The sequence below is a fragment of the Stylophora pistillata genome, chromosome 2 (assembly GCF_964205215.1).
Source record: "Stylophora pistillata chromosome 2, jaStyPist1.2, whole genome shotgun sequence".
In the NCBI taxonomy this organism is placed as follows: domain Eukaryota; kingdom Metazoa; phylum Cnidaria; class Anthozoa; order Scleractinia; family Pocilloporidae; genus Stylophora; species Stylophora pistillata.
This window is the reverse complement of record NC_142520.1, coordinates 26,584,895-26,605,111: the sequence shown is the minus strand read 5'-3', so window position 1 is coordinate 26,605,111 and position 20,217 is coordinate 26,584,895. Positions and strand designations below refer to the sequence as shown.

General features: G+C 38.9%; 1 protein-coding gene across 6 annotated transcripts in view; it reads left to right on the top strand.

Moving 5' to 3' along the window:
- The window catches only part of LOC148738081 (uncharacterized), a 29,931-nt gene extending 11,940 nt beyond the window's left edge, over positions 1 to 17,991 (top strand). For 3 of the 6 annotated variants that reach the window (XM_088749921.1, XM_088749923.1, XM_088749922.1), the window contains exons 3-11: positions 658 to 984; positions 2,183 to 2,339; positions 4,155 to 4,194; positions 11,123 to 12,280; positions 12,756 to 13,069; positions 13,564 to 13,831; positions 15,146 to 15,805; positions 16,107 to 16,295; positions 17,258 to 17,991. In XM_088749921.1, coding sequence (XP_088606047.1) covers positions 680 to 984; positions 2,183 to 2,339; positions 4,155 to 4,194; positions 11,123 to 12,280; positions 12,756 to 13,069; positions 13,564 to 13,831; positions 15,146 to 15,805; positions 16,107 to 16,295; positions 17,258 to 17,391 — 3,225 coding nt within the window. In that variant the 5' untranslated portion in view covers positions 658 to 679 and the 3' untranslated portion in view covers positions 17,392 to 17,991. The other 3 variants (XM_088749924.1, XM_088749925.1, XM_088749926.1) reach the window with 3 other exon arrangements.
- Positions 17,992 to 20,217: the final 2,226 nt, after the last annotated feature.

The following is a 20,217-nucleotide window of genomic DNA, read 5'->3' as shown; positions in this document are numbered from 1 at the left end:
GGCAGTCATTGCTTTACCATGCGCTCTAGAGTTTTGGGCGGAGAACTACACTGCTTCGGTTGTAGTTATGGAAGCTTTCTTCTCCCATCATTTAAGGATACAACCTTCAATAGTTCCTGCAAAGATGTAAAACACCGTTTGTAACTGGAGAGAGTTGTTGAAAAAAATGAAAAGTCAAGTGAAAATTCTGAGCAAGTTGATAACGTCGCATGCTTGTGCATCAACTTCCATTTATGTGTACATAAGGGCCCTTCTATTGCGTGATTTAAAAAGTATACAAACACGGGCACGCCCACTTGTGGGTAGAGTACCCCCCTCCCGCACCATTCCTCTGCTCCTCGTACTTATCCTACTCCTTCAACATTTGGTGATTTGTAAATCAAGCTCTGGAGCTTCCCGGAGTGGTATCCAAGCTGTCTCAAACTCAAAAGTTCTTCTCAAGAGTTATGAAATGGAGGTGTCAATTAGTGTTGAGCTAGGTAACTGACGAAGGTGGAAATTCTCATTTGAAAATGTCAAGATAATTGTCGAGGGTTTATTTTCCTTTAGCAAATGTTTATTCATGAGAGGAGGATATACTTTGTACACGTGTAGATGCGCTTTTTAACTTGGTTGTTTGGTATATGATGTGTACAATTTCCTCCCATTTTCTTGCAGGTTTTGGCCTTAGTAGCTAAGGATGTCCGCCAGCGTCCCATGGAAATATGTCTCGCCCCTTCACGATAGCATCATGGAACAACGAGCTTGCTTTTTAGCATGCCTGTGCAAAGATGAAGTACCCTCAAGATACCTACTGACTTTGTATTGTTTCCCGGCGCATCTAAGGTCCAAACTGATTAGCGATATATCCTCAACATACTTTGTCAATATGCAAGGAGAAGGAACTTCACAGATACCTCTTTCGAACGGAGATGAGATACTTGTGTCTCTTTCGGATGGATTTGAGGTACACGGAGAATGGACTACGGAGGACATCGTCTTAACGTAAGCACCACTCCTCGTAAATGTGAAACAACATAGTGATCTTGCCTCTTTGTCCATGCCGACCTTTCAGGCACGACAAATTGACATGAGAAAAAAATGGGACAGAGAGGCCAATCAGGGTGGTGGCCGGTCATGTCAAAGAAGGTTTGATATCAAAAGGACCCAGTCTTATTACTGTTCACCAATACATCAATCCTACTCACAAGCCACCGAAGCTGGCTGAAAGAGGAGGGATATCTTTTTCCATTTTCTGCGAGCAAAAGGCCATATGCGAAACGAAAAGTGAGCAAGTGATCAATTACACAAGATTCGTTTCGGATATAGCCCTCACCTTGCAGCATATGGAGGTGTTGTCCCACAAATGTTTTTATTTTAGAAAGCTATGGACAAGGAAAAATGGCTTCGAAATGTTTCTTAGTCTATACATTTTATTTTCCAGTGCTTAATCTATCTACCGTCATAGATTCCTAAGCCCTAATTTTTCGATGGTTAGTCTTCTATGTCAACGCACGCACGGCACGGCCTGGGGTAGTCCGGCTACGACTATCTTTAACTTACTTTAGTGAAACTGATATACGGTATCCAAGGCCTGGACCAGAAGCCTCCTTTTCTACCCCATTATGTTCTCTTGATATTGACTATCATTACTCTAGATCGCAGTAAGTGATTTATTCGTTGACTTCGACGAAAAAAATGACCAAACTAACTTAAAGATATATTGCTCATTTGTTCGGCAGTTTATGAAAGAATTGTGGCCAGACAACTTTAATAAAGCAGTGCGGCGTTGTATCCTTTGCTTGAACTGGTAGCTGCACCAAAGTTGCCATTCGTGTTCAAGCACTGATTCCGTAAAGCTATGAAATGTTTTGGAGGGTTTCCAAAGACGTCTCTTTAAAAGTCCATCGTACATAACGGGGAATTTATAAGGTGGGAGAATTCGAACATTGCGATAGGATGGGCGCCGATTATGTTCTCTTAATATTGACTATTCTTACTATTAGTAAGCGATTCTGTCGTTGACTTCGACGATAAAAATGGCCAAAGTAACTTAACAAGTATTTCTATATTTTTCACTGTCTCCGGCAAAGATGTAGACTTGCGTGAATTTTCGAGTCCCCAGTATGACTGATAAAAATTCTTACATAATTATAGGAAAAAGTTGATGTTCATCAAAATATTTTTTCTTTTCTTCTGAAAGGTTTTTTGATCATAAACCATTTCGGCTAAAACTACGTATTAGCATCAGAGACAGGAGAAGTCTGCAAGTCGACTTCTTAAAACGGCTGGGAGGCAAGGAGCGGAAGAATTCGGCATTGGCATGTTCAGTGCCCATAATGTCAAGATCTCCAGTACAGGTATTTACCAACAAACAAATGAAACTTTATCTCCCGAGGTTAATATGAATTAATCGTAACTTAGTGGTGTGCATGCCCCTCCTTTAACTAATAAAATAAGCATAGAGTTTAAAAATGCCAACTGGCTAGTGGCAAACCAGTTGGCTACATACACAGGGCAGTCAGGGAGTTGAACTCGCGGTAATCGAGAACCAATCCATTGAGTTGCAGGAAAGTGGACGAAAAACCAGGGGCTATCAGTGCACTACCCCTGTGAAAAACAGTGGTTACACCCTTTTTTTTCTGAAAGTGCACCTAAACCTAAATTTTTGTTTTCGCTTAACGAAATAAGCGTATTTTTTGGAGTATTGCTGTGCAAATTTTTTTTTATATGCTCAAATCTTCAGTTTTCTGTGCCCAGTCAAAATACGGAAAATCGGCCACCATGTTGCCCCAGGACCGAGTTTAAAGAGGAATGGCTCTAGCGGGTAATGTGACGTCAAATCGGGAACATGAAAGTCTGCATTTCACACATTTTCACTTGTTTGGGAAGGTTGTCGTCGATATTTTCCGAAATATGCCGACTAGGTGTGTTGTATGAGGCATGTATGAAGCGCGATACCCTCTTGCAAATTTCGCACGTTGCTACATCCTTCCACAACACACAAATTTAAAAAGTTTTGCACAGAAGTACTCCAAAAAATAAGCTTATTTCGTTAAGCGAAAAAAAAATTTAGGTTTAGGTGCACTTTAAGACTAGGGAGCAAGGACATCTCGATGCATTGATCTATCAGTGTTTACTCTTCCTATAAACATCTTTCCTGCTCATGCTCCTTACGCGCTCAATATAAAATTCTACTTGTCTGGGAAAGACTTTGCCCCAGTAAAAAACAAACAAACAAACAAGTAACCTAGCTAGAGCTTAAGAAGATAAAGCCACCATCCTAGGATGCTTTCGGTCCTTTTGATGAAAACGTTGATCATAGACAACCACAATACTTTCCGTAGTCTGGGAAAAGACAGGTCACTTCTTGATAAACAATTGGTTGAGATTTGATAAGCTTTGCTGAATCTATGATGGGTATATGGGTATTGAAAAATTTGCCATCGAAAGGGTTTTCATCGAGGCTAGAAATGAGATAATGACATAATTTAGGGCGGCATGAACTTATTTTGAGGAAACCTCAATAGAAGCACGAGACTAATGATCAAGTAAAGAGATTTGGCGCCCACAGGAAGTGGTAGAAGAGCATAAAGTAGTTTTATTTTTAGTTGTTTTGAAGCCACTTTTCGTGCCAATCTGTCTTTTTCATCTCAGAATGGTCCAAATCAGTTTCCTCATCATTCACTTGGTTAATTACTAACTCAATTACATCATCTATTTCATGAATGTTCTCGTACTAAACATTATTGGAAATATTTCAAAAACTTTTGGTTTGCACTTTCTGGTGAACATATTGAAATTTCATTGCAGGATGTTTTGATTGGCAAATTATATGAATTAATTGACTTATTAAATTACTTTTTAATTATTGCAAAGTGATATATCTGGACGTAAGTCTCAGCCCAAATATTACTGTTGTTACAGAGATGACTAATATGAGGAAATTTCGGGCCAAATGGACATTATTTATTGACAGTTAATTATCATCTGTAATTATGTTACTGACACTGGATAACAGCGCTGTACTTTGTAATTAAAAATGGAAATAAAAGTGGGGAAAATCAAGAAAAAAAAAATCAATTACGTTTTACTTTTTGCTTATATCCTCCATCTCTTCGGTTTTATCAATCTCATATACACCAGTAATTTTTCATTTTTTCCGCTCTATTTAGGTTTCTGGCCCTGCGACCTTTGACTTTGAAGAAGGAAGTGGTAAGTTGTGTTGTTTTTTTTTTTTTTATTGTTGTTGCTTGAATGAATATAATTTACTAGATTGGTCAACATTGTTTTGACACATGCAAACCCCAAATACACAGGCTCTGTGGGTTTTTGAAAATGTAGCTCATTGACTATGCAATGTAAACTCACTGCAGTTATAATGATCTGATTCAGTTCATGTTTCAATAAATCAGAGCATGCTTCCCACAAGCTCAACAGTGATACCGTATCCTCTCATTTACTTATTGTAGTGAAGTTCGGATAAAACGCACGCGGTCATTGATTAAGAGAGCGTCGTCTACCAGAGTTCAAAATACGGAGCTAAATATGTTTGACAATTTCTCGGACTTCTCTCTGGCTTTTTTTCGTTAATCGAAAATGAAATTTCGGAACAAGCGAATCGACAAGTAGTAAAAGACGAACCAAACAAAGGTTCATAAACATGCCAAGCGCCGTAATTGACGTTATTGTATCGTGAGAAGAGACGAAATCCATAAAGAGAAAACGAAATGTACAGTGCGAGCTTTGAAGGTTTTTACGCTCAGCTAGATTCTAATCTTACATATGGTAATAAAAGCCAAAGAAAGCTCACACTCGCATAGTATATACAGTTTCGCGCTCACAACAGCAACAACAACAACAAACAGGAATGCATGATGAAAATATAACCAAACCGGCATAACTGATTGAATTTACACAAACTGACGGTGTCAGTGCGACTGCGATGATGCTGTGCTCCACTGAGTTTAGCTACATGGCGATCGCCGGGCATCACAGTGAAGCAAGCGTCAGAAATTACATCGGCCGCCCTTCGAGGCAACAACCAAGAGTTGCTCTGATATCCTTTTACAACGCGTTGAGTGAAGGCCACATCAGTCACTGCAGCCGACTTTTACTGGGCTGTCAACCCACGCAATCTTCGCGTTCCTATGATTTTTCCCGTCTTACATTCATAAAACAAGCTTCGAGCAGTTTGTTTTCTGACTGTCATGAAAAACCGTATTTAGATTCTGGAGTAAGATTGAAAACGTTAATTCAGGCAAAAGTGTTATTTATTTATTACAATTTAATGGTAATGATGACAAATAAATAAATCTAAATATACAAGCAAACAGAGCCATAAGGATAATCTGTAAAAGAGTAGAGCACTCCATGCAAGACAGATCACCGTGTAGCTAAGCTAAATAGGTCAAGTATAACAAAGGACACTTTAAATTTGATCTGTCAAACTATTTCAGTTTGTGAACTATTTCAGATTGCGAACTTTGATGATTTGATACTATTGACAGCATTACTCTTGTTCAATCAATCAGATTATTTGAACCATGCTAACGAGGATTCTGATTGGCTTATGAGAGTATAGAGCATGCTGACGACGCTGGTGTTCACTTTGAAAATTGGAAGTTTCTTTTGGAAATTGAACAAGAATGTTGTGACCATCCGGGAACTGCCTGGCGGTGGCTTTGTTCTATGTGACTTTTCGGGTAGAAATAGATTTTTGAAGAAAAACGTTTTCGAATCGATGTTTAAGGATTTTACAGTCAATAAATTTCTTGGTTTGGTTAATATTGGATTTAACAAATAATGAGTGAGGAATTTAATGGATTGTTTGTTATAGAACAAATTGATAAGCCTTGACTATGATCTGTTCTGAACTGGGGAGAAACACCCGACTAGGTCTTTTGTTACTCCCTACACATTTTTCGTGCTCCAGCCGCTCCCTACGTGCTTTACAACATAACAGAGTGCATTCAAGAATTCTCTCTTTGCTTTTTTCTGAAGAAAATATTAGTGAATGTGTCACAGAACTTCCCCATCATTTGGAGCCGGAGCCTTATTCAAGTGAGAAGAGACAGGACAGGGAAGTAGAAGATGAAGAATATGGAAAGGCGTCAGGTTTTAAATTTGAAAAGTCGATCGCCGATCGAACAATTCATGGGGAAGAATGGTGACATAGTCACCTCAAATTTTCTTAAAATTACGGCATTGAAGCATAACAAGAACGAAAAAGTACACCGCGAGTGCTCTGAGCAACCATTACACATTTCAGCCCAGAATGCTTTGTATGCAATTCAAATTGGCGGCCGCGGAAAATTTGAAGTGGCTGTAAAAACCTTTTTTTAGAAAACTATAAAAAGTTGGATTGCTTAGTGAGGCAGTTTTATTTCCAGATCTATTGAGAAGTGCATTTGGAACATTTTGAGCCTTATTTTTAAAAAGAGCGGAGGTTCCCTTTAAATGTGTGCTCGTTTATTTACCTTGTCCCTTCCAGCACAATCTCATAAGTAATTTAGACCTGAAACTTTGCTGTTATTCTAAAACTTTAGCTGTTTCAGTGTATTAAATCGAGTTTTTTCTCTCTGGCTGTCAATGGGCCTTCATTGTTTCCATGCGCTCGAATTTGCAGAAGGCGAAAAGAACCGCCGCACTACTTTTCTAACATTTTGTATTCTTTCTAATATGCATAATCCACAATCGGCTCGTGGAACAGCGAAGGTACAATTTGAAATTACCGTGTGATTGTGCTGAAAGTTTGACATTTTCCTATTAGGTAGTGTACCTAATTCCTTCGCTCTCATTTCTACTTATGTCATACTCCTGCATTCTTAAAGATAAGGCACACAGGCGTTAAAAAACCGAAGTAGTTTTTTTTTTTGCTTCCAAGGTTTTCTTAACAATTCACGTCTTTGAGTGACCACATGTTACATGCCACATTTTCAAAAATCTTGAAATGCCGAACGCAAACAGAAACACAGAAGCATCCTGCAGTGTTTCAGTAGACTCTCTACAGCAAAAAAAATATTTTGCGGGTAACTATCGAACAGTTATTCATCACAAATACCGAGTGCAATTACGTTAATTTTTTATTTCAACTCTTCAGTCTTTTTCGACTCAAGTACGCCGCGGTAAAAATTGATGGCTGCTGATCGAATGCGAGCAGCGAAGACTGTTTTAAGCAAGAGTCTTAATCGGTTTTTTCTTTCTCGGAAATTATAGTTAAAATAGTATTTCTCAGTTTGGTATAAAAAAAAATGAGGAAAAATTGGCCCTCGAAGGTCTACCATATCCTTAAATTTGCAAACCTAGAATGCACCATCTGATTTTTTTTTGTTAATATAGTGACAACGTCATGCTTCCCTCATGATCAACAATGATGCATTTTTCTCTTTTCACTTGCATATATCCGTGAACTCGATACAGAGCTTCTTGGTGGATGTGTCCCTCCTTCTTTAAATTTGAATAAATATTAATAGCGGGAATAAGATGGAAAAGACATTAAACATTTTCGGTCTTTGTGGTAGCACTTTGCTCTGGTTATCGTTGAAATTTGAAAGTGTGCTAACCGCGAAAAATCTAGTAAAATTTGATATTAGATAACTCATAAACAATTATCATTCCTTGTGTATTAGAATAGGAACTGTCGACACAGTATCTTATTTTCTCGTTATCGGACAGGTTAATCCTACAAAACTTGGTTTCAGCCGGAGTTGGTTTTCCTCAAGGTCGTTACAGTTCCGTTTACTTTAATATTTTGGACTGGTTCCTTTTCCGTTCGTCAAGATGTAAATAGGCGAAAAAAGCTTTCGATAACGTTCCATTCACAACATTTACAAGAAGTTCTACACAACACGCGCACTCACCTTTCCCCCCGGTGTCTGACGCCATGTTGCAATAGTTCCGACCATCGTCATGTGTTCGCATAATCCAATCAGAAATGGACTTCTGATTTGAACAATGATCCGCGCTTTTTCAAAACGGATACGGTTGTCGGGTTCAATATTCAAACAATCAATCCATTATTGCACTCTTGAAACGGCTAGCGGGTTCCATGTTCAAATATTCAATTCGGTATTGCGCTCCTGAAACGATTAGCGGGTTCAATATTCAAATAATCAAATCATTAATGTAATCCTGAGGGGTACACTTCACTTAGTTTGACTGTAATGGTCTTTCTGGAAAAATTAGTTCACATGGTAGTTGGCAGCTGAGTTTATGCTTGTAGCTTCAATTTCCCTTTCATATGATCAAACTTAACACCAACCTTGCTCAGATAAGCGGAAACTTTTAATTGTATTTCTCATTTTATTTTGTAAGCTGCTCTGTTGTAATTACCATGGGTATATCAAAGCTGTGAATTCTCACCTAAATTTCCTATTTTTAATGGCATAAAGTTTATTGAATCGACTCTTTCATTTTCAACACATGAATATTTCAATATAAATCATTAAGCTTCAAAGAGACGTTTTCCCTTCCTATTCAAATATTGTCGATTTCGAGAACAATAGAACCTCACCCTAGCTCAATACTTAAGTAAGCACTTTGTAAAGGTTTTCCGATTACATCCTCAATTGCCATCTTGAATACGCTATAAAAGGTTATGTCAGTTGTTGGCCTGACCTAGAGTGAAGTTTACTGTGGAACCAAAAGATTGTCTCGTCCTTGACGTCCGTACACGCTCACTTGAAAAGGTCGCCTGTGCCAGGAAATCGTGACGAGTTTCCATTCTAGAAAGCCGAGTAGTCTCTACCGAATTATTTCCCCCCGTTTTGTACGTTTCCCGCGAAGTCTAGTTTCCCACGCCAAAACCTATCGTCACACGACTGCTTGTTAGGATTAGTTACTCTGGCTGTAATCACTTGGACTTCAATGCACATTGCAATTCATTCTCCTCAGGCCTGAATGAACCTATTAGTCCTATTGTTCTCCAGAGGGGACTAGTGTTTTCACCGAAAACATAAGCGAGTTATGGTATCATGACACTGATGATGGTCTTCCGCTCAGTTTGTGAGAAAGACAGTTCTGTCACCGACTAGATTTCTTTCTAGGACGAGGTCTCACCCTGATGATCACTCCTCATTTATTCTTTAATAGTGCAAAACAAAACAAAAAAAAATCAAAACAAAACAAACAACAAAAAAAAAGCAACAATACTTACAAACCTACAAAGATATGTATTAAACAGACATGGAAATACTTTGAATGGAACGTACGCTAGAATCATTAAGGTGACTTTTCCTTCTTTAGGCCTACTCTGGGGCCTTAAGTCGCCGTAACTTTGGGCGACTTTGGGCGATTAAGGCGACTGCGACTTAAGCAAAATTGGCGATTTAATGCGATTTAAGGCGACTTAAGGCGACTTAAAGCGATTTTAATTGACTGAACTGATAAAATCAAAGTTAGCAAGAGTCTTTCCATAAACCTTAAAAATATATACAGAGTCCCTTGCAGTAAACACAATAGTCATTTTGGTTACTTTTGTATGCTCTTAAGTCACAATAGCGACTTAAGGCAACTTAAGGCGCCTTTATGCGACTTTAGGCGACTCAAGGCGACTTAAGGCAACTTAAGATCCCAGAGTAAGCCTTTCTTTCGCTCCATTCTTGATCAAAATGCACCTTTTTAGACCTCAGGAACCGGCAGAACCGGGCAGGAGCGATAAAGCTCAAAATCACCGATTTGACTCAAAGTTGGCGGAAATGCGAAACAGCATGACTTAACATATGTGTGAAAATAATAGGTTAAAATAGTTGATTCCCTGGGAGATCTAGTGTCCCCCTCTGGGAAAACCCCCTTTTCCTGCATTTTTTGCATAATTACTTAGGTAAATGTGCACGCTGGACAAACCGAAAAGCCATCTGCGTATTTAATCCACTGGGTTGTGTCTTATATCGATCAGGTTTCAAGAATATTGTACTGTTTTGACTTTTTCATTTCATTTCTTCCCTTTCATCTCCCTTAAGTAAAGACAACTTTTTCTGGGTATTTTAAGGCCCAATATCTCCGATACCCATCCACTTAACTTTTTTTTCCTACACGGATAGGGAAAGCCATCATTGGACTTTTAAAATCAGCAATAAAATTTTGGGGCAACTGATTTCATCACCCGTGCTGACGTGAAATTTACATCTAACTCCCGCTTTTTAGTCTGTATCATTAAAATCCCGTAAACCCCATCTTTCTTTTATTAACTTAAAAAAGCTTGAAATTTTTAAGAAATTTCTCAGTGAACATTAAGGGTACATGTAGTCGAACCTTTTGACCAAAGAAATCTAGGAAGAAACTTGATAATACGTACATGTCTCTGTGATGCCTTAGTTGCAAGTATTGGCTTGATAAAAATTTGAGAGATAAGTAGCCATACGTCAACACCATACCATGCTTAAACAAGATCTAAGCCGGCGTGAGCCCAAGCCTAGCATATAACCCAGCAATGCGTTGTTTGTTTATTCAAGTGTGACCTGTGCGATGCAGATTTTTTCGGGTACACAAAGGGCCACCTTCACATGCGCGTTGAGGGACACCGTCAAAAGGCGTCATCTATTAACAGGCATTATTCAAAAGAACATAACACTGCTGTTCCGAACAATTTCGTAGCACGCTTCAATGTAATCAAGAAATGCAGGAACAAGTTGGACTGCCTTGTTAATGAACTGCTGTGCATTCAAGATCTTAAACCAGCATTGAATTTCCAGTCGGATTCTCTTGGTGCTGTATTCATGTAATTAGCTTGGCACTTTTTTATGCAAATTCGCTTCAACTTAGCCTCTTCACAAACCGTAAACTTGAAAACGGCGCAAGATGTATCGAAACGTCAGTTTCTATCACTTATATTTCATCTCTTATGTATTTTCAAATCGTTACTTAGCATTTTTGTCAAGTTTAAGCCGTATCGATGATTTGACCTTTATCGCCCCCTGCCCGGTTTTCTCTCGGACACGCTCTTAGTTCTTCAGTTCAGCAACCTCTTTCTAGATGTGTTTCTTACAATCGAAGGAAAGATTTCCATATAACCCCATACATTAATTATGCATTCCATTTCATTAAGACTAAAATATAAAGGTTTCTTTGCAACAATACATAATCAATGTATGGGGTTATATGGAAATCTTGCTCAATCGAAATATATCAAATTAATTTTCAGTATTGAAGGTGACCCTCTTAGCCAGTGAGTGGAGTTCATCGATGGGAGGCTTGTCTACCATCAACAGACAGCTTGCCATTCTTTTGGGAAAACGCGAGAAAGTGGACGTTACTTTCCTTGTCCCACAATTTGCCTGTTCTGAAGAAGAGAAGAGATCTGCAAGAAGGCAAAATGTTTCCATAAAAGAAGCGAAGAAACTCGCAGGCTTCAATGATCCTCTTGATTGGCTGAGTTTCCCACCGAGCGACCTCAATATTGACATTGTGGTGGGCCATGGAGCAAAGCTTGGAAAGCAAGCCCAAGTTATCAGAGCGTCTCATAATTGCAAGTGGATTCAAGTGGTGCACACTGCACCTGAAGAACTTGGAATACACAAGAGCTATTCTATGGCTATATCCATAGGGGAAGAGAAGAAGACAGCTGAAGTGGACTTGTGTAAGTTGGCAGATGCTGTTGCAGCGGTGGGACCAAAGTTGACAAAGGCTTACTCTTCCTACCTGCGTTCATGTGAGAAGCACGAAGATATAATTCAACTGACGCCAAGCACGTTCGATGAGTTTTCCGACGTAAAGCAAGCCGCAAAAGAAATGGACGAGTTTAAGGTTTTGACGTTTGGCCGTGGTGATCCAGAAGACTTCAGCTTGAAAGGCTACGATATCTCTGCCAAGGCAATAGCTGAATTGAGCGACAGATCATTTTGTCTGATCTTTGTGGGTGCACCTGAAGGTAAACAGGATGAGGTTGCAGAAACACTGCTGAAAAGTGGAATTCGTAAAACTCAATTGACTGTGAGAAAGTTCGTGCAAAGCAAGAAAATTTTGAAAGAACTATTTTGTGAAGTGGACCTCTGTATTATGCCATCCAGAACAGAGGGGTTCGGTTTAACAGCTCTGATGGCCATGTCTGCTGGTCTTCCCATTCTTGTCAGTAGCAACTCAGGATTTGGTGAAGCATTGTCCACTGTACCATTTGGAGAATCATTTCTGGTGGATTCCGAGCAGCCTAAGAAGTGGGCAAAGGCAATTGCTGATGTCCGAAAGAAGAAGAGATCAGTTCGACTTCACGAGATTCATCAACTGAGAGCAGCTTACGCAGAGAAATTCAGCTGGGAGAGCCTGTGTACCATTCTTTTGGATAAGATGCGGAGATTAGTTAATGGTGAGAATATTTTGAATATCTTTGGAATGTCTTTGCTCTTGTTGTTGTTGTTTAATTTTTTGTTGCAACTGTGCTTTCAACCTCTTGATAAATCAAAAACTGTAAAAACCTTATTCCAAAAAGGTGTTAAACTCCAATGGTGATTAATGCTTTTACATTGTGTACAAATGAGACGTGTTTTCATGAATAACTCAGCTCTCTTAACCTGCAAACTCAAGACGTGCATAAACTAAGTTTCGGTTCTCTGAATTCCTATCAGCCGTGAATGACAGAGTAAACTAGTTCTTTTAAGTCATACTTGTAATTTTCACGGCATCGTAGCTTGGGCCCAGGACGAAGTGCTCCAAACCGGGGTGTTTCGTTTCCTCTTTTAAACCAAGGCTCAGTTTTACTGGAAATTGTCGGTATTTTGAAGTCTTACCTTTTTTGTGTTAGTAAAGTTCATCCTTCCACTTGCATGATTGTTATTTTCCAGATGAATATTTTTTCGGTACTGAAGAGCCACAAGATAAAGTGAAAAAATCTCGTTTGTCAGGTTCTGTGGGGGTAATCGCTCAGCTTCAGCAGATGCAATTGGATGCAAGCAAAGTCGGTAGCAAGACAGACCTAACATCGGATTTGAAGAAAATTGCATCAGACAGGGGTTTCAAAATTTCTGACAATGAAGGATCAGGAAATTGCATGTTCTATGCTTTGTCAGATCAGCTGGAAATTGCCGAGGGAATCAAAATATACCATGACGAGCTAAGACAAATTTTGGTCCAGCACCTCAGCGAGAAGCCAAAGCTAGTAAGTTGATGTCTTAAACTCTATGGGACCTGCTGTCACTTTAAGAATGTGTAAAGATGAGACTATCTAGGTCAACTGACCAACAACATCAATATTCCTCTTGGCGATAATAAGAATCATAATAGTAGATCATAAATACTCCAAAATTACCTCATATTAGTTATCATTAAGTCGAATAGTGCATTCACGCGCACTGTTTGGCCGTTTCGGAAGAGATTAGCTAGTACTAGTAATGTGCTAAACTGTTCAAAGCCTCAAGATCCGCCTCTCCCTCCGGCAATCCGTGGGCTTTTGACGTCATCCCTGCCCTGGGCAGGGGATTTTGAACCCTGGCCAGCTGGGCTGTGGAATTTGAAGCGGCATTGTCAAGTCTTTCCAAAGGAATACGAGTATTATTTACTTGCTTAACAACTCCTTCAAACGTACTCTTTTCATTCCAGTCGACATCAACAATTCACTCTTAAGTTCCGTTCTTTACTTCACTTTTCTCACAGTCGGATGGAACAGATCTCTTTCGCTTCGTCTATGGACATCAATCATGGGCTGATTACTTGAGGCACATAGAACAAGATGGCGCTTGGGGTGACCATGTGATTCTATGTGCCGCAGCAAACCACTACAGAACTTCCATTCGTGTGGTGAGCAGTCTTCCTCGCATTAATGATGTTATGATCAAGCCACAATGTCCTGTTGACAAAAGTAAGAGCCTTGTGTTGGGACACATCCATGAGTTACACTATGTCAGCCTTCGACCCATACAAGGTACAGTTCTTTAGATTACAACAAGTAAATTAAGTGTGAGTTTCTAGTGATATTTCATGTATTTATCTATAACACCTTAATTCGGAGTTGACAAAAAGTGACGCTCATCCGAAGAACGATTCTTTTCCATTTTGGTGTACACTTTGTTAGTGAAAAGAGGTGCAAATTGGGAACATATGGATCACCACTCGTTTAGTATTCCAGTACTATGTCATTTCACCAAATAAGGTCATGAGATTGCACAAAATATTTAGACCTTATTCGATTGTTTAACGTATGAAACACGTGGTTACTTTGCGGGTTGCGTAATATTATAGAAGAATACGAACAATGAGCAAAATGTCCGCTCGTCTTATAATTATGTCAAACCATCGAATAAGGGATTTATCATTCCACTACTGTTACATTTTCTAGTATTTTTTCTCATCTAAACAACTTACCGATCACATAAGGCGAGCGTGAATGAAGAAAACAACACAAAAGAAACCATTTAAGTGTCCTTGATGACCATAGGAACACATTTACGGGCTTTGAAAAGTCGTTGCTGAGAAAAGTCATGTCTAAGAAATTAAGAAAAAATAAAGATCGCGTATATTGTTCCTGTCTGTATCTTTGCCCTTTTCCACAGTGAGGTTCTGTTGTCTGGGTTCTGGAGACAATGAATCCTAAGAACACGTCAGGTAACTGACATACGCTCCTTGACGTGGGGCTTACGAGCCTCCCACCATGATCGAAAAAAGCATACTGTTCACACAATTTTTCTGAAATTTCTGAAGGAAACTGCTCGTAATAAGGACGTCATTATCAAGTCAAAATATGAATTAAAGGACTACGTATGATATATATAAATCGTGAAACAGAGAAAGCCAATTACGCAATGGGTTATGTATAAAGATGACAAGAAAAGACAATAATAACGATATTTAAATATAAAGGATTACAATAAGTCGCTATCTATGAAAAAAAAAGACAAACAAAAACAAAAAGGAAAAAAAGAGAAAAAAAGAATGAAAATCTCATCCAGGAAAACTTGACTGATATGACACCTTTTCAACGTATTTTCTTGTGGAAGATATAGGAGATAGAGTTTTGATATTTGTTAGCTTGTAACCTGGGTAATTACCAACATCTTCTGTAAACCTCCACCCAAGCAAAGTACTTCTCACAGATTTCCCACGTTGGCAAAGAGCTTTAGTTTACTACCGTTCCTATAATGTCATCTTGCAAATAATTTTACGCGATCTTCCTCATTTAAGAAATTCATCATGTCGGTGGTTTGTTGCTCAAACTTTCCATTCATTTTCGTACCTTCAGCAACTGTGAATGGCGTAAAAGATGATGTACAGGACTCCAGTGGCAATCCACCTCACCTCAATTTTAAGCTACCAGAGTTAAAGGACCTTCCTACGCCAGACAGCTGCGGGAGCGATTTTGAACTTCCAGTCGACATCCTGCTTTTAACAGTGGAGAACTGTGAGTTCTTAGCATGTTTCCACTATCTCAATCAACCCTCAAGGAGATACCACAAAAGCACTGGGTATGTGTACTACGGATCCATGGGACATGACCAGGAAAATAAATTGAAAACTGCTTTGGTCAAGTGTACCAGAGGTTCTTCAGTGCCTGATGGCTCTTTGATTGTTGTCAATGATGTAATTCGAGCTCTGGGACCTAAAGCTGTGATTTCTGTTGGTACTTGCACTGGGTTGACTCCTAAGGAAACCAGGCTAGGAGACGTAGTTGTGTCTTCAAAGTTGACAACGCTTGCCCACAAAACTCCTGTAAGTAGGGATATTGGCAACCTTATCAAACATGCAGCTGATGGCTGGAGAGCACCCTTGAAAGACCCTCAAGCTCGTAAAGTAAACGTGAAATGTGACGGTACTGTCTTAAGTATTCCACTGCTACAGGCAAGCAGTGAGAACATAATTCAGAAATATTCTGAAGCAACTGCAGTGGAGGTGGAAGGTGAAGGTAAGAGTTACATCTTAAGTACCACAACAACTCGTGGAGCAGTCTGAGGTATCCGTCAAATCTGGCTGCAGCTATAAACATTGCATTTTTAACGAGGCGATTTTGTCGAGTCACAACCCTTTCCGAAATCATTGTGTTACGTCTTGGACCGACTTGAAAGGCGTAATAATGAGGGAAAAGTACTTAAACCCTTCTTCCAGAAGAGGTTCGAGTTTTTGTATCAATTTAATAAGAGAAGGCGCTAGAATTAAGGGCACAGCATCGAAAACACTACTCTAGTTATCGCTTCTCTCTATCTTAGGGGTGTTTGCTGCAGCTCATCATTTGAAAACGGAATGGGTGGTTGTAAAAGGCATCAAATGCTATGCCAGCGAGAATCAGTTGTCAAGCTATGAGTGGGATGTATTCGCAAGTGTAATGGCAGCCTCTGTTGTGTCCAACATTTTGAGGAATCCAAGCGTATTCCAAGATTGGAGCCATTATAACGAAGGTAACTTTCCTCTAGTTCCCTCTTTTCCCTGAACGCTTTGATTTCCGTTTTCACCTACCTCGACAACAAGAAAGGTTTTAGAACAGCGCTTGTGCTTAAATCTAAGACAACAAGGACGTGTTTGCTTTTAAACCAAAAAAGGACCAGTCAAAATACTGGTCATTTGTAGAGCCAACTAAGAGTTCATATCTAGTAAACCTTAGTAGAATAATTGTTAAAGTTAACTAGCTTTTACTTTGGTTTTACAACAACGGGAAGACAAAATCAGCCTCCTTTGAAGTCTTATCTGCTAGTCTCCCCATTTTTGTGGGTGGAAACTCGGGACTCGCGAAAGCACGAAAGGAAGTGAAATTTGTTAAATTTTACTGAGTTTCGAGGATGCTAATGACTGGGAAAAAAATCAAAACCACTTGCCAGATCTGAAAGAGTGGAAATTGCGACTTGAAGAGATTCGACAACTACGGCCATTCTGGAAAGCGTATTACAGCTAAGAGAGTCAGTGTAAAGACTTTTTGGTGAAAATGTTAAAGATGGTTTATGGTATACATGTGATATACGATTGTTTTTTTATTGCGTTTTCGGCAGGAAGGATGTATACAATACATAGTGGGAACAGATTATTCAGTCTGATTCTGCCTTATTGTTTTTTTTAGTGATACATGGGAGTAACAGCATCGATTGAGACTTAATTCACTTAAAAATCTTGTATGGAACTATATCAATTCAATTTCTTTGACAGCATTTCAAGTGCCCTTGACCTGCATTGAAAAATCAGTCTTCCTTTCCAATCAGGATCACATGAAATTCTCCATTGCTTTTTACTCTAATTCATTTTACGTCGTGTTTTGCTGTCCCAATTTACTTTCAGTCCTAAAAACTGCACTTGCAAGTCCACCCCCATTGTTTTTCACTCTGGACTAGAATAACCTTTATGATGCTGATTTGTCCTCCTTGTCGTCTAGCTCAACCTTTGCGTTTAAAATTGGAAGTGAAGACGAACACCAGATGGAACGCACTCATTAAGGTGGCCGTGGTTGTAGGCCTTCTAGCCGCTTTTATTTCTTTCCTACCCCATACAGGGTGGATTGGTTCCTAAAGTGCTCTGCTGTATTGGATCATTGTGACATTTCAACTTTCAAAAAAGTTGTAAAATGGTATTAAAATGTTTGATAATTTTGGTACTGAAATAATAAGTTGTAATAATAATAATAAGAAAACAAAAATGAATATCAAATAAGTTGTAAAACGGAAATTAAAATCTCTGATAATTTTGGCAATGAAGATAATAAGCTAACTTCCAAGTGTAGAAATGAATGAATCACGTTGAACTTAAGATTTTCGAAAATCTCTCATTTTTCTAGACCAATAGCTAGAGCAGCCTTTTTTAAGGAATTAGCTAGATAGATGGTGGTAGTCATTTTTCTCAAGAAGAACTAAAAAGGTGGAGAAAGCTGAGCTGTGAGCAGGAACAGGAGTAGTTAAAAGTCTCAGAATATCATTTTATAAGAAGAACTTAAGGTGGCTTAAAGACGTTTGCAACACAGTTTCTGCAATGAGGCGTCTACTTCGTACACTTCAGCTCTGGATCGGTTGTTCTTAACGGATGGTCTAATCTTTGAAAAGCGTGTCTGATCTTGAATACCTACTTTGACAGACAAGACACTGGAAAGTAAATAAAGAAATACGAGCCCGGTTACCGTTAGAATTTATTGTTTAAAATTAGTTAACAAGGGTATCTTGAAGGCGTTCAATTTCATCGGTATTATATGTGTTCCTTGAACTAACTTTTTTTGCACAACGAAAACACGTCATTTTCTTTTGCAATTTTTATATCCTGTCAAAAAACCTCTTTTTTTTAGTAATTCTTTGACCAGTATCTCAATGGTGTTGTAATGGTAGGGAATGTTTTGTCTCTTTAACAATGTCTTAATGATGGATTTATAGTATGACGACACCATCCCATTTTTTTCCCGGCTCTCGAAATAAATAAGTCATTCTTGATTCTTATTATATCGAAGTATTTTTGCGTAACAAATAGAGAATCCTCGACTGTAGTCTGCTTTGTTGTTAAGCATGCAGTAAGTGGCTAGAGCATGAAAAAGTGAAAGGAGAAACACGAGACGTGGTCAAGCGTCTTCCTTCAGTGTTTTGTGCTCTATCCGCTTCCTAAGTTCTTTACAACAGAACAGAGCACAGTCAAGGCTTCTCCATTTGTGTTATAGCGAAGAATCCGTTAAATTCCCAATTTTAAAGACAAGCTTTATGCTCAACTGTTGGCAACTTTCTTTGAATTGCGTGTTGTGCTACTATTTATAATGGCACAAGACACGGTACAAAGAGAGTCGCCAAAATAGCGTTAAACCACCGTAAGGGTCATTAATTGGCTTATTTGCTAGACCACAGGTTCAACATGTCCTTTATTACTTGCAGTCAACTTGACTGCCGATTGAAAAGAAGAACAAACATGAGAGGCTAAAAGCCTTTAAAGACTTTGGGAAAGTTTGGCAAAATCTATTGTGAAACCTAAATGCAATATGGACCAAAAATGGAAAATTTTCCCAACATCGTTTTCAGCCACGAGACTTATGATCGCGAAGCCACAATTATAGGACAACCAAAAACATGTAACTTCTCAAAATATTGACCATGAAAATGTGACGAGGAATTTTCCAGAGGAAGGCAATAAACCAAGAGGAATAACTTCTTTTTCTTCTATGTGCGTGGAGATGTCTTCTCAGCTTTAGTTGATAGAGACCAATAGAAAGAAGTTGAAACGCATGTCTATTCTTACGCAGATCGCTAAAGAATTTTTAGTTTTCCATCAAAATTCGTGATACTTGCAGAGTTGCAATGAAAATAACCAGAGTCTTGTGAGTGACTTGTATTTTTCTGCCCAACCAATTTTGGAAGCTATGCCCCCGTCCCTGTTAAGTTTGACCCATCGGTGACATCGGTACTCCCTGCCTTTCCTCATTGACATGATATCTTAGTTTAAAAAAATTTACAAAAAAGTTAACACAGAAAACCACGTATGATATTATTTGGGGGATAATATATTCATGTTTGTGAAACAGAAACTAATCTTTCCATTCCGGTTTCCGTCACGTATCTGGTGTCCCCACTTTCATGTAACCATGCTCTTAAGGATATAAGAATTGTTTTGAAAGAAATAAAAGTCTGGCTGATCCCAAACCACTAAATGGCTATATTTGCAATTTTTTTTATCCTAAGCTTTTGCTAAAAGCAGACCCACTGCCCGCAGGTTTCGAAGAGAGGGAAGAATTTCTCGTCGTTTCTGTAAGCCTGGTTTTGCTTTATCTAGCAAGACAATTTTCGGGAACAGAGCGCCTAAAGAAGTTGTCTGCGAACCTTGTTTCGGAGATTACCAATCGGCCGTTATTGGTATTTTTGCGGAACAAGGCATCTGGCGAGGACAGGTTTAGAAGAGAAGGAATAAATCTTAGTGGTATCGTTAACTCGGTGAATGGTGATTTCCTTATCGATTAATGTTTCGTTTAGTTTCGTTTAGTCTCGTTTCGTTTCGTTTAGTTTCGCGGAATACCGTAAGCGTACTATTCTTGGATATAAGAAAACTGAAGCAAAACAGCAGATTACCTTTGAGACTTCGGCTTTGTTTTTGATTGGTATGGGGTTATACGGAAATCTTTCCTTAGATACGTACGTCTCTTTGCAACACTACATAACATTTAATGTAGGGGGTTGTATGGAAATCTTGCCAGTAGTTTTCATCAGAAGGCGACACTGAGAAAAAAAACCACTTAATTCTTTTTTAATGCACAATACAGTGCCACTTTTGCAGTGTATACACATGAATAGAGTGGCTCCTTTAGCTTGATTGTGGATGGAAGAGCAAGGAAAAATCTCTCTATGTATTAAGTCTTTGATCTATGTATTTTAGTGC